This window comes from Columba livia, chromosome 1, assembly GCF_036013475.1.
Source record: "Columba livia isolate bColLiv1 breed racing homer chromosome 1, bColLiv1.pat.W.v2, whole genome shotgun sequence".
Classification (NCBI taxonomy): domain Eukaryota; kingdom Metazoa; phylum Chordata; class Aves; order Columbiformes; family Columbidae; genus Columba; species Columba livia.
In genome coordinates, this window is record NC_088602.1 from 105,781,387 (window position 1) to 105,796,949 (window position 15,563).

Genomic DNA, 15,563 nt, shown 5'->3' on the forward strand with positions numbered 1-15,563 from the left:
CATCACACCACATTAGTGATTATATCCTTTATTATGCAATTCTGCCACATGTTCAATATCCTACTTACAGTGCACTTTAGCTAGAGAGTGCTCTCTCAAAGCTGAGCTAAAAAAGGCCACTTCTTTTGAACAAGGCACTTGCTCACTAATTTTGAAAAACTGAAAATATGTTGCTGAACCCTAGCACACTGATTATTGATCTGTCTGTTATTTAGAATTGCCGTAGTTCACAGCTAGAACACATTAACTGTGTTATTCTTCTCATTCACTTTATTCCTTCCCTTGCTACTTCATGCAGAACATACACATAAACCAAGTTATAAACCTGAACTGGGACAGAGCTAGTGTTTTACCTTTGCACAGTATGAAATGCGAAACTTTTTTTTCTTGTTCACAATTCACTCTGTAGGTTATGCCAGTTTTATTCAGGAAAGCAGAGCTGAGCAGCACAAAGGAAGGACAGCTGTCTTGCATGTCCTTATTGCGGCACACATCAAGCTAAGGAACCCAGAAAGGAAGGAGAACAAACAAAATGCACCTTTCCTGAGAGCAATCAAGCAATCAGTTGTAAAATCTGCCAGGCAGCGCAGTGCAGTCAAGGAGCGGAGTGCGGGGTACCAGAAACAAAGTGCCTGCAGCATGAGCATGGAGATGGATTAGAAAATGGAGAGCAGAACAGGGCTTGCCTGCCCCGGGGAGCAAATTCTCAGAAGTGACAAGATGAGGTTGCTTCCCAAGGGACCTATAAGGGACTGGGAAATTCATGCAATCCAGAATCTCACTGTTTGGCTGGACAGAGAACCGACAGGAAAGGATCCATGCTGTACAATAGGCAGAATTAATTTGTTTTCCTACTCCACCAAACCAAAGTTCAATTTATTCACAGAGTCACCTTACTCTAATGTAAAAGTTTAATAAAACCTACTTTAAAGATTAGGAGCTTCCTGTATTTTTTTGCATGCTGACATTAACAGATAGACTTGGTCCTCAAATTTTAAAACTTCAGCTAATTTTGAATCTCACTAAAAGCACATAAAAACATAGGCTTCTATGACAATGTGGTAGCATAAATAAATGAAAAATGCTGGTGATCACATAAATTACTGAAAAAATCAGCAAATAAACAGTTTAAGGTGAATAATGCACTCAATTATGTCTTTGGTCACTTGTGGTAAATGGATGTTAAAGTCTTTGTTTGCATAGTAATAAACTGTCAAGCTTCCACAGTCTACGGCATAGTAGCAGCAAGGATCACAAAATCTGATCCAAAGAAAAATTTCCTGAAGCATCAAACAAGTGCATCAAGAAGAGGTTTCTTCATTTTACAAGTTCACAAAACAGCTGAACAGCTAAATCGATATTTATTTTTCTAACACATAAAATTCAGAAATATCTCAATATATCTAAACTTCAGGTTAAGAAATTATAAATGTTTCAAAACCTGCTATCAGTACAGCTACACAACACTCAAGGTCATTCACTTTTGTCTTGGAAGCTAACTGATACAATAAATTTTGCCCAAGGTTGATCATGAGTATATCACTAGGATGTATAATCTACTGGCAAAAGTTTAAAAAAGCAATGAAAAAAACTCAAAACAGAAAAATAAGAAATAAACTCTTTAAAGTCCATATCTATAATCAGGAAAACAACACACTACTGTTACTTTTATAACTTCTGACATCGGATCACAAAAATACTCCTACATAAACTCAGTGAAGATATTCCTTCCCACAAAAACTGTTAGTTAACTGAGGAACAACATTGGAAGAACACTACAACAAACATTTTCATTTCAAACTTCTGTCTCTGGGCTGGATGTACACTTGAACTTCTTCATCACGTTAAAGTCTCATATTGTGGTCCATTTAACAGAAAGCTAACAGTCGACAGCTGTGATAGTGCGAATCACATTATCACATAAAACATGCAATTTGGACAACTATTTTACAGGCATTATATATTCTAATACACTCAAGACTGATGGTCTTTTTTTAAATTGGTAGTATCTGCTGTAGTCATAAATTTATCCCATGAGTTCTTAAACCTAAGTAACAATTCTGAAGGGGGCATCTATTCTAAGCCCCCATTCAGTTCCTTTGCCAGAAGTGATCCAAATGTTGCTTGACTATGTATTAGTAGGGCAGAGGCATATGCCACAGAACATATATTTGGACTAGAAGAATTATGCCACAGAGTCACTAAAGGAAAGTTATTCCATATTCTTCATTCACCTATCTGTCTACATTTCTCTAAAGACAGCTTCAAGTCATCTAGATTAGAAAAGCCTAAATGGCCTACATATTATCACCTCTTTCCTATTAGGCTTAGAAGAGCTTCTGGCGATATCAGACAGACGACAGAAGCCTTCAAAGCTTGCAAGCTGCCACTTAACCACAAAGTAATCGTCATTGTGTGGCTCCACAGCATTTATATTTATTTCAAGCAGGTAATCACAACATTCAAAGTGGTCATCAAGACGGCTAGTGTTACCTATCATGGACAATATCACATATCCTAATTCATATTTTTTAAGTCTGAAGCTTGATAAATATGAGACCAAACACAGCAGTCAATGTACAGGCTCTTGGCTCAAGAGCTATGACTGAACTTAATAGAAGCCTACAACATTAGCTGCTGTTACAGTTGGATCAGTTATCATTCACAATAAGTCTGGTGGACACTGCAAAGATATTTTTACATAAATTCTTTTGATTAAGTATTTGCAGCTAGAGAGGCAACAAATATCCCATGAACAACAATTTTTTAGACACTAATACATACAAGGCAGTTGTCTCCAATCCTTATTGAACATGTAAGTAGGCTAGACATTAATTACTGTGGAAAATATGTCAGGACTTTGAATCACAAACAGTAAGGAATATATTAAAAGCTCACTCCTGGAAGTTATTGACTGATTCTAACTATCTGGGAGACAACAGTATGCTTCTACTAATTTACAAGACTAACTCCAAAATTCTTATATCTAAGATCAATAACAGAATATTTACTTAACATTAGACAGAAGAAAATTAAACTGACAAGGAAAACTCATTATAAAGAATTCAAGACAGAAACCAGATTTCAGCTCAAGACAATTCAAGCTGAGCTGCAAGTAAAGCAACACGAAGTGTTAGTTTTACATTAATTTTTCAATCCACCTTTTTTTTTGTAAACTTACCAACTCTGTACTAGTCCAACTGAAGGCCTGTTAAGTAAGTTATCAGGCAACAAATTGACTTCTCTCATGGTGTTAGCTAGTCGCACAGGAAGTTCTTTTCGCAGAAACATGTATGAAGTCTTCTCACATGCATTGTCACGACCTGTTCGGAGGGAAAAAAAAAACCATGACCATTGCAACAGAGCAAATTTTAGGCTTCCTACTGCTAGAATATTAAAAAAACCCAAACTTGTGAAAATAAAACCAGTTTAAAATAATTTATTTCACTCGCCACCTTCACTTCCATCTCGTTCTGAAGGCAGGTATTATGCTTTTACCTTCTAGAGCTTAACCCCCTTTATCTGACATTCTTCTTTTCACATCATCTCATCCTCTCTCCTATAAACAAAAATCTCTTGCCTTATAAATAAAAATCAAATACCAAAGATTTGATATTAGCTGGAAATAAGGTCCCAAAATACTAGCCTTTATCACTATGACTCTTCTACAAGTGAGCTTTCAAAAAGTGTGTGCTGCACACATAACCAAGGCTAAGAAGTGAAAACAAAGGGGCAAACCAGAATGGCAACAGCTGACTGATGTTTCATATCACAAGCTTATCAAACCTACTAAGTACTTAAACATTTCACCAGCACCAGGAACTAGTAGCAAAGGTCATTGTCCGTCCTATGACCAGCCCACAAAATGCTCACTTGTCACCTGTAAGGAAAGTGCAGTGCTTGTCAACACGTTCCCATTTGGAACAGCTGCAGCTGGGATTATATTGGACTTCCACTTTTAAAACAGGGGGGCAAGAAGTCAGAAAGCAAATGAAAGGGATCCAGCAAAAAAACAATATTTTGCTGTGGACATAGTTGGAACAGTAATAGTCTTCTGGTTTGTGTAGTGTAGCACCAGAGAATTAACATGACTAACAACACTCTTAAGCTAAACTAATTACTGGAGATAACCTATAAAATTCAACTACAAATACTTGAAAGTATAAGAAGTTAAGTCTCTTTCCCGAGTAATTCAGATACGAGATCAGACCTGACTTCACATACTTCTCTGTATTTTGCAGTGTTTCACAGGTGGGGAACTCCCCACCGTAACTAATTTCTAAAGAGTCCAGGTAAATTAAAAGGAAAAAACAAAACAAAACAAAAATAAAAAAACCCACCATATTTTACTTGTAATGGTCAGTATCCTACTTTAATCTAGAAACACAGCAAATGTCTTTTGTGATGATAACCAGTACAATAGCCTGCAAAATTTGTGAGTGAAGGCAAAATACAAGAGCTAGAAATTATGTACAAGCAAACGAGAAAGTGTTAAAAGCACTACTAGGCACACAATCACTGAGATTCGCAATTTGAAAGACTCGAGTATAATGCAACCAAGCACAATCAAGGTGATACTTTTAAAGAGAGTCCCATTATAATCAGCTGAACAGCAGAGTTTTCACCTTCTTTGCATAGGTAACATGCATTGATGGATTAGTTTCCAAACGGTAACACAAGCTTGGGGGAATATGCAGTAAGGATTATGTTTCCCTTTTTTCTTTCTCATTTAGGTATCATCAATCAGCAGATCATTACATTCTATTAGTGTCAGCAATTCTATTCTTTTTCTTCCAGCAAACATTTGGACCTATTTCACTTAATTGCATTTTCACATCTTCAATTACAATAACAGACATCCTGTCAAAATTAGACAAAGAAAACAAGACATTACATGGTTGTTTTCTGTGAAGCACAGAAATTATTTCAGAGTTCAGTCCTCCAATGAAGTTAGATACCAATTCACCTACAAAGGAGGACAGACACTTGTTTGTTCACAAGTCACTGTATCTAGTAGGTATTTTGGAAGGCTGTGGCTATACAGGAGGAAAGACACCCCAACTAGTGCACCTTACACCCTCTGAGCTGGAGAAACCTTCAGGAACAAAGACAATGACTGTTATCTTCCTAAGAGCGACTGAGAGCAAGTTTAGTTATTTGACCCTTTCATTAAGTATGCACATAATCTCTAGAATTTATTACACTTCATAAAAACTCATTCTGCCCAACTTGATAATCTATGTTTAATGCAGGCAGAACAGCCAAAAAAGGACATTCTAGTGAACAGCACCCATTTCATACATATACATTTATTAATATATACTCAGAAACACACAAAGCAAACAGACCTCTCTAAAAGCATGCATTTAAAAAACTGAAAATGGAAACACTAGAAGACTCACTCAAAGCAAAACACTTCTTATCCAGAAAGCCAATGAGAAAGCAAAGTAAGACATCACATGATGTATGGGGTTCATAATCTTATACACTCCATCAATATTTATTTCCCCATGTTTGTAATACAGCAATACTTGGTTTTGGTTGAACAATAATTCAGTTCTGTTGCTTTAAGTGGAAAAAATGTGCAGACCAAATTCTTAAGTCAGGCACTGAAACAGGTTTCCTTCAATGAGGAGTATCACACTAAGGCAATATATAGAACAAGCCATACAGCATACTACCTCCTTGCTATAGGTCTACTCTGCTGCAGGGAACAAAGCAGCCCTGTACTGCTCTTCAAGGTAGAAAATAACCTACAAAATAATTCTGTTTTCTAAGGGACTAGATATTAATTCAGGCTCAAGAGACTAGATTATCTTCAAATTTTTACTTTTCTTAATGAAATTATTATTTCAAGCTGATTAAGAAACTCCCAGATCACACCTATGGTGCTTACAACTTAACCCAGAATCTGACCAAAGAGGATGAATAAAAAGCACATGTGAAATAACCTACTCTGCTCAACACTGGCAAATTACCTCTATTTTTGAGCATCTTCTAAAACAGTAGATGGACCAAGCAGAAACACAGATGACCACAACAGTTAAAACGGCCTGTGACAAAGGAATTGATGAATCAGACTGGATTTACCCAAGAAGTGATAAACAATACAGCAACACTCCTCAGAGCCTTACAGTTTGCTACAGAGGAAGAAGCAGTAACCTATAGTCCATCAAGGACCAAACAAGTAGCAGACTCAAACTGCAGAATATTCAAGTAATAATTTCACAGAAACTTCCTGATGGTAAACACTGTAAAAGACAGCAACCTGCTCTGATTATTTGCCACCTCTTCCACTAGTTAGGTCAGACACCTGTCCAAATCTAGCGGATTCAGTCTCTGAACTGGAGATTAGACTGAACACTGCCTAACATTCTTTATAGCCCTAATTTTCCCATGACCTCTTGTGAGGAAGAAGGTGATCACCAACCACCTGCAAAAAGAAACAGTGCAATTTTGCACAGGGACAGAAACAAGCAAAAAGTGAGAACTCTGACGCAAGGCAGAATTAGTAAAAACGCAACACAGATGGCGTATATCAAGTTATACAATAGAAGTTACCTTGACAGGGAAATTGCAAGAAGCAGCAAGATATTTGTGAAAGAAGTAATCTTCAAATTATTTCAAACCATTGCTACTGCATGCATACCTAGCGTAAAAACTGAAAGAAATGTCAAGCACCACCACAGCAGATCTTTAAAAACATTTTAAAAAAAGAGGTAGAGAGAGGTTCTCCTCCCCCTCTACTCTGCCCTGGTAAGGTCGCATCTGAAATACCAAGTCCAGTTCTGGGCTTCCCAGTTTAAGAAGGACAAGGAATTACTAGAGGGAGTCCAGCAGCAGGCTACAAAAACGATGAGGGGCCTAGAGCATCTTTCTTACGAGAAGAGACTGAGAAAGCTGGGTCTGTTCAGCCTGGAGAAGGCTGAGAGGGGATCTTATCAACGTTTATAAATATCTCAAGGGTGGGTGTCAGGAGGATGGGACCAGACTCTTTTCAGTCATGCCCAGCGGAAGGATGAGGGGCAACGGGTACAAACTGAAGCACAGGTTTCATCTGAATATGAAGAGAAACTTCTTTACTTTGAGGGTACCAGAGCACTGGAACAGGCTGCCCAGAGAGGCTGTGGAGTCTCCTCTAGAGACATCCAAAACCTGCCTGGACACATTCCTGTGCAATCTGCTCTGGTGAACCTGCTTTAGCAGGTGGGTTGGACTAGATAATCTCCAGAGGTCCCTTCCAACCCCAACCATTCTGTGATTCTGTAATAAATGCTGCACCATCTGCAGTTTTCTGAGCAAACTTATCTGTCTGGGCTAGTCAGTCACCCTATACAAAAGCCATATAGAAAAGCATACTCATGGCCTCTTCTCTGCCACCTTCAAATGTTCAGTCCAAAACTAGTACCAAAGAGAGATTGTGATACCAATCTTGAGAGTTTTATGTTCAAGGGCAATATAACAGACTGACAACATATACAACCTTCAACATATTGAAAAGAAGATACATTAGTCAAACAAGGATCTAAGCAGTGATCTCCCAGACTTCACACCAAACTAAGGTCAGTGAGGAATATTCTATGGACAACCTTCCAGATGATTGAAACAAGCCAGGGTTTGTAACCATACAGGCTGAACGGTAGATACACAAACTTTGCTGCATTTGGAATAGTCACCATCTACAAGGGAGAAAGTGTCTCAGTGATGGTGGATTTGCTTATGGAGTGAAGTATTGCACATCTGAAGAACTGTTTTGGCTGTACTTGAGCAAGTTTAAGTTGAGAATACAAATAAACTTACTTAAATAACCCAGTAAAAGATTAAGTTTTCATTAAAAGTTCACCCAGAAGTTGGCATTTAGTATCAAAATCAATTTTCTTAGATGTGATAAGGTGTTAGACATTTCCACTAAAAATAAATCATACCATTTATTCAACTGGACAGGTATCAGAGGGGGGAAAAAAAAAAAGTATAAGAAAACATAAATAAAATATGATCCAGAAGTTTCAAGGTAACACAGGTCACAAAAGCAGGTTTGAATGTATTAGGTCTTCTAAATGCAATACCATCAGATGGGAAAAGATTAAAAGTGGAATGTTTCAAGGTTATACATCAGTATTATCACTGGAGGACCTTCAATCTAAATGAAATTCAGGAAGCAGAGTTCTACTTTCAGACAGTGTTCTCTAGTAATCTATTTTCCCCTCTCTGGCATTCAACTCTTCTCTGAACTTTTACTCATCTCTTTCTTGTTTTCCTCTTTCACCTTTTACCCTATAGTGCTAAGAAATGGAAAACAAAGGTAACATTGACAACAAGGCCCACTCAGGCTCTAAGATCATATCCCTGTAGCATGTAAGAGGAGAAAAAAAAAAAATAATTTCAACTGGAAGGAACAAACATTCATCACAGTGCTCCCCCTGAACCAGTATCTCTTCAGTTCCTTCTATTGCAATGATGCAACTAGACAACCGTTACAAAGCTGGACCTAGAGAAAAAAACTTTCATTCTGTGTCCTGCAACAAGCATCACAATGTAGAGGCTATTCACACGCATGCCGCAGACCCTGATTCAATTCTGGCCAATTCTACAAATTGCCAGAGCAATACTACACTGTCCAAGATTCAGAGTACAAAAGGATTTGTTGCATACAGAAGGCTGTACACAAACATCGATTTTCCTGCAGATGACAGGAAAAAACTCCACATGAGACCGTGAACTCTTGTTCCTTCAGAACATTATCAAACGCTCTCAGTTTAGCTGCCAGATTCCCACTTTCATGAAATATCCAATTGAGAACAGATGACAGTAGTAGTCCTCCATCAACAGCAATCAAAGTCACCTGCATCAAAAGCCTAATATGGCTGTCCCATCCCCAGCACATACGGTATTGTCAGTCGCATCATAAAAGCATCAGTAGTTACCGAGTATTTAAACTTAACCATCAGAAAATACGGGACAAAAAAGTGCTCCTTTTAGCCTTTTCACTGCACCCAGAGGTCTAGTTCTCTGCATTAACTACATATCTAACACAGAGCTGAGACATTAGATACCACACTACTTTAAGACACAAAAGCAGCAAAGTCCCAACTGTTGTATGTCTGAGAGGAGGGACTCCATGCAGAATCCATAAAAACAACATGAGAAGCCTTACATCTCCTATCCCTCTGAAGCTATTATTGATTTTATCTAGGGCAAAATAAAGGAAGACAGACAGAAAGGCAGGAATGATCAACCATATCTGCTCTCTTCTCTGGAACTTCCAAAATACTTTTTAGCTCCAACAGGCAAACAAAACAAAAAATGAAGCAGAGTGATAGGACAAATCTTCAAAAGAACATATGAAAAGATCAAGGCATCAGAGCAGACTGAGTAAAGGCTAAAACTTAACTTGCTGCCAAAGCTAAGAAAACAGAACTAAAGAAGGATCAATTAATTCCACTGATTCTACACTACTTCAGGAGCATGGGATATATATTAAAAGGCAAACAAGCTATGCTTGCAGAGCCCAAATAAATGCAGCCACAGAAAACACCACCACAACACGCACAGAAAAATAATAAAAAAATACCACAAAACAAACAAAAAAGCACAACCAAAAAAAAAAACCACAACAAAAAACCACACCACACACCAATACAAAACCAAAACAACCTCCAAAGCATTTCTATTCCCCAACAGCAATAAAGACAATTTCAGCATACTCTCTAGGTATTTACCTCACCAATCACTAGAAATACCATTCCCACAAAAAGCATACAGTGCTTGTTTGTTTTGTAAAAGACAGGACTTCGAAAAACCCAATGAAGATGACGAAGCAAAGGGAAAAAGAACACACGCAACATAACTGGAGATGCTGACTCTTGCTGACCCTCACTCTGTACCACAGGCTGCCTCCAAGAAAGCCATATATTGAAACTGGATTCCCTTTTCTGACCTACCACGTTGTGCTACAGGAAAGCACTGCCTATACAGCTGTTCCAACACAGGTAGCCAACAGATGGCCAAATTTAAGGATCCAGCCTAGAGTAGCCTTAGGTTTCCAGCCTGGTTTTACAGAGCTCAGACCTAAGCTTCAGCCCAAGTTCCTTTACTGCTCTCTGAGGCTACTTCCACCAACAGCTACAATTATTTCATTCAAGTGGCCTTTTTTAAGGACATGCTTTCACTTGGCACATATGATTAGCACATTAAGAGACTGGAGAAACTGAAGTTTCAAAAAAACAAAACTTGGAGAATTAAGGACAGGAAAATATTTTTAGATCTTACTGAACTTTAATAAACATATCACTTCCATGAAGTCTGAACAATTAAGTTTTGTTAAATAACTACTGCCAGAAAAACAGCTAAAGCCAAAGGAATTAGTCTGCAAGTAAGCTTTCCCACCTAACTTGTTTCTGTTCTTCAGTCCAATTCCCATTACTAGTTGTACCTTTGCAGTCCAAGGGAAAGCACACTGATAGAGGCACTTAAGTCTTCTCTATCTAAATAATTTATGCTCATAGATGAAAATTTAGGTGTACAACCACTGATTTCGACTTTGTGCTATTTCATTGCTAAGTGCAATCCAAACTAGGAAGCTCACATGCCAGTTAGCTTTCCAGTTAAACTTTCTAACACTCATGTGACACAGCATATGGATAAATTACCAGAGCTGAAGTAAGTACAGAAATAGTTGAGCTTAATAAACCATTTCTGATTTATGCAATTGAACTGACAACAGATTCAAGCGTTCTTTGACTGTCAAGCCAACTACAGCACTTTCTATTCCAAAGGAAAACTTCAGGATACCATTCGTTAATTAGAATCTATTAGCCTATTGTCATGGAGGCACCTCAAAGTCAGTTTCAAGCAAACAACAAGTTCCAAAACAGTCTTTAATCTAGCCAGAAAAGTGCAGCCAATAAACCAACTAAAACCAGGACAACTATTTAGCACTCCAATAATATAAAATACAGGTGCAGATATCAGTTGAGGAGATTATTGGGGTACAGCTAAATAAGAATAATGAGGATCCACAGCATGCATGCACACACAAGAAACAAAAGCAGAGCCCTCTGACTCCAGGGTACCCACAAGAAATAATCACTTGCCTAGGTTAGGCAAGGACTCACGCTTGCCTCGTTAGGAGAGGACTCATTCAAGGATATATCCAGTAAATAACTACTCACCCAAACGAGGAGGTGAGGTGCTCTCAATCCCAGAAAGTCTCCTTAGATGGCATCCTAGTCTAAGGAGAGGGCTCCAGTCCACAGACCCGCTGCTCCAAGAAGACCACTCCAAGGGGGCCTTTGGCATGAGCCCTGTTTTACAGTCTTGTCAGATCTGGCTGCGGGCTTACAACATAGTCCAGAAGCTTTGCAGCTACTCTGGGCACCTCCTCTGCTAACGACCCTGTCAACTGACTCAGGGTCCCGTTAAGGACCCTGTCAATTGATCAAGGGTCCCACTCCTCCTGCCCCACCAGCTGGTGGAGGTGAAGTCACCCTGTCCCGGGGTTGCAGTGAAGGAACTTGGGCTGAAGCTCAGGTCTCACTGGTGAGACAAATACCTAGATATTATGCTGAAAATGTCTTTATTTCTGTTGGGGAATAGGAATGCTTTGGGAGTTTTGGTTGTTTTGGTTTTGTATCGGTGTGTACGTGGGGACAGGCACAGTGGAGCACAAAAGGTGCTAAAAGAGCCATCCACTGCCCCACTGAAGGCTCCACATCTCAGGGGGATGTGCAACTGCCACACCTATACTACGTTGTCTAAATTACCAGTCCAAGTCCTATTCACAATCACAGGTCTAGACTTGAACTTAAGAAGTTCAAAATTAAGTAAGAACTACAACAATTTGTATACAGAAAAATAGATACTTATTTCAAAAATCTCTGAATGAGTCAACTTGTTTACGTCTTACACATCTTAATTACTATGGCCATATAGGTGATTAACACTGGTGCCAAAAGAAAGTTCACATTTTCATGTAAACGCAGGTTAAGGACAAAATGTCAGATAGCTGTCATTACCACAACAGGACAGCTCAACATGGATGAAATCATTACATTTATTATTACATTAGCTGCATACTAATGTAATAATAATGACATATAATTTGCAAACTGCAGTAAGCCTGTTTCAAGCAAATGGTCCTCCAAATGAAACTGTGCTGGAAAGCAGCTTAACTTACTACTGAACCAGAACAGATAAACAGAAGGAATTAACAGATGCACACAACATTGCAGATCTATTGAAGTCTTAGTCAAACTGCCATCATTAATTTTAACTCTTAAAGCCACAGCCTTCCTGTCACAGAAAATACCCAAGGGAATGTACATCTCTCTCTCGAGAGCAATGGGTTGTCAGATATTCACTTGTGAAAGCTGTAAACCAGTGTCGTGTATTATATAGAACAACCCAACTTAAAATAAGAGCATAAATTTTTAAAATAAGCTTCCCCGCTCTAAAACTAATGTTCAACTGCCTACCACTCAGTTCTATTAATAATGAAATAACTTTCTGAGTATTTTAAAGCATTTGCCAAGAAATCACAGTAATAAAAAGGATCAATAAAGTTTAATGCAGAGGCACTCAAGCAATTACCCACAGTCTGTACTATTTTTTAGACACAGGCCCAAGGTCATCTTTCCCTAGGGAATTTGAGTAGGTTAAAAGTCAGATGAATCATTTTATAGCAGCTAAGCTTTGTCTTGCTCGTATCACAGGCACTCCCCATAGCACACGACAGGCAAAGAGCCAAAATGCTCTTGAGAGAAACCATGGCCCAGATCAGGTTCCTGATCCCAGAACTATTCAAGCAACCCAAAGACTCCCTCCCTAACCAAGCACAAGCAGCCTCTAAAAAAAAAATAATAATAATAATAATAATAAAAAAAAAATAGTGTCTCTTCAGCTTCCACCGTCTCCTTTTCTACAAGCACTCCTAAGACCTAAGCAGGGAAAAGTCCAAGAGCAGGAAAGGAGTGTGCACACTGTGCAGCACATTAGTCCTGGCCCACATGGCAAAAGGGCTCTATGGCTTTCAAACAGGAGATCCTGGACAAAAGACATTTAGTGTTTTGTTCTGGTCAGACTCAAGATTTTAAACCCAAGTTAACTTTTTTCTTCTAAATGTAGATGAGGCTTATAACAGCAAGCCAAAGAAACCTGTTTGTTGCTCTCTGATCAGATTCTGTTACAGTAAACTGGCCAGAAAAGACTGAATTTTGCCCCTCTGACTTTATTATTACCTTTTCCTCTCATAAAGGGTGAAGTTCTATTTCATATTGAAGGTTGTAACTAAACATTGTGATTTTTTAAACACTTTCCCTAGCTCTCACAGCTTTGACAACTTCCTTGCTGACCTTTACGGAAAACTTCTGTAATTCCCACTAACTGTTCCAGCCAAGTACAAATCTCTGCTTTATCCTTTAGTCTCTGTCAATGTGTCAAAGGGAAACATATTCCAAATCTCCGGTATAAATAAAATTAATGTTTATGAGCAAAAACTCACACAGGTAATACCAATTATATAAAATACTGTCAGTACCACATGGCCCAGTTTCCCCTTCAGACTCAGTGAGGTGAAATGTATTAGACTGTTAAACACCTTGTTACAAAATGCTTTTGATTATTAACAAACCACATTGCAAAAAGGATTAGAAGATTCCTCTATGCCACTGCTACTTGCCAAGGTTCAAATGTATTTGTTCAGTCTACAAAATCTTTAAGAAAACAATAAACAAGGACCAGATAAAAGAAGTAGCCATTAAAATGTAAATTATTTTCTATCAAAAAGTCATATTGTAACTTCTTAACTTTACCTCTTTCTCTATTTACACAGTCTTAAACCTGATTCTGAAAAATAACAACTAAAATTTGCACATGCACTATTTTAAGGAGTTAAGTCAGTTAAAGTATTTATAATAGTCTATTACTTATTTTACATTGAGTACAAACTAATGTGCCAGTTTTTATATACACACACACACACATATACACACACTCTCGGTCTCCCACGACAGCCATGACCACCACGACTGGCTGGGCATCGCTCTGCCTGTGGGAGGTGGCAAGTGAGGTGACCTTTGCATCACTGGTTTCTCTTCCTCTTTCCTTCCTTATTAAATTGTCTTTATCTTGACCCATGAGTCATCCCGCTTATGCCCTCCCTGTTCTCTCGCCCCCATGCCAGCAGGGAGTGGAAGGAGGGAGAAAAGTACCTGTGTGGGTGCTCAGCTGCTGGACAGGGTCAACCCACCAGAATGCTGGACATCTATTATGTAGCAATCTCATCTTGAAGTTATTCCTTTTTTTTTTTTCTTGGTGGTGTTTGTCTGTTTTAAATTACCAATTTCACAGAGACTGTGCCAAAACTTGACAAAAAGCTAGTACAGTATCTACTGCTACTGCATTAGCAAACATCAAATTAACCTGGAAATCCAAGTGCCTCGACACAATTTATTGTCTCTTTACCACCCTATTATCTCTTGGTGCTTACCTATGCATTACTTCATTCTTAGCTCTACTATTTTCTCAGCTACTTCAGTCAACCTGACTTACTCTAATGTCCTCCTCTTCCTTTTCTTTAACAGTCAAACGGCATATTTTTCCCACTTCCACAGCCCTGGGGCCATTACCATCAGTTATTTCCACAAAGCCCATAAGCAACAGCTGCGCTGCAACAGGCCATTCACATTTGCAGAAGAAATTGGTCAGCTACTCACAAAACAATATTGGCTTAGTTCTGCTGGCACCCACTAAACTAAGAGGATCTAGACGTATATCAGCTTATCTAAAATTTGTATTTGGGACCAGTGAGAGTTGGGATTTCCTATAAGTTTCTGGGAACTATTTATCTTTTTCTGAAGATCAAACCAAAGATGAATTCAACAGTCTTTATCATTATGTACTTATTTTAATCAAGTAAACACTGTGCTTCAGCATTCTCCCCAATCACTATAAATTATCTTAGCATCTTTGTGTCTGCTTTTCTATCCCCTGACTTTTCACCTTAGCTGTTATTTGTACCTGAACCTGAAATATAGGTCCTTGCTTCCAGTTTTCCCATTATTCCTTTTTAACAAACAGTATTTCTGGAATTCCTACCACTGCTCTACCACTCTCTTATTTTTGCCTGCATCAGAGTTTCTCCAGAAACTTGCAGATCATCTTAAAATCCTTCTATCTTAGGAGAGACCCTGTCTATCTATTTCCTTAGCCTGTAAATGTTACACTACTTTAAAATCACTACCTGTCATTTCTTCCATTCCTGAGGGGAAGGAATGCTATCAATTCATGATCATTTTCATCAAAATTTAATTATGTCTCAGATTTTCAAGCACCTCCTCATCAGTTCAAATCTAGACTAAAGCAGGCACTTCAATAATTTCTACCAGTTTCTGGAAGAAAAAGGTGTCCCAAACATTCTTAGATCTTCAAGAACTACAAATCCTACCTTTTTGTCCTTCCAGAAAGCAGTTTTGCCAAGCCCTCAATTTCTGTCAAGCTGTATTCTCTATCACTTCTGTTACTTGCTAAAAAAACAAACACACACACACGAAAACACCCACACCAAC

The 15,563-nt window shown here is 38.5% G+C and overlaps 1 protein-coding gene across 1 annotated transcript in view; it reads right to left on the reverse strand.

Annotated features, from left to right (window-relative positions):
• Positions 1-15,563, reverse strand: part of PDK3 (pyruvate dehydrogenase kinase 3) — a 57,271-nt gene that overhangs the window by 34,504 nt on the left and 7,204 nt on the right. The window contains exon 2 of the mRNA XM_065070805.1: positions 3,182-3,323. Coding sequence (XP_064926877.1) covers positions 3,182-3,323 — 142 coding nt within the window. The remainder of the gene's footprint in view (positions 1-3,181; positions 3,324-15,563) is intronic.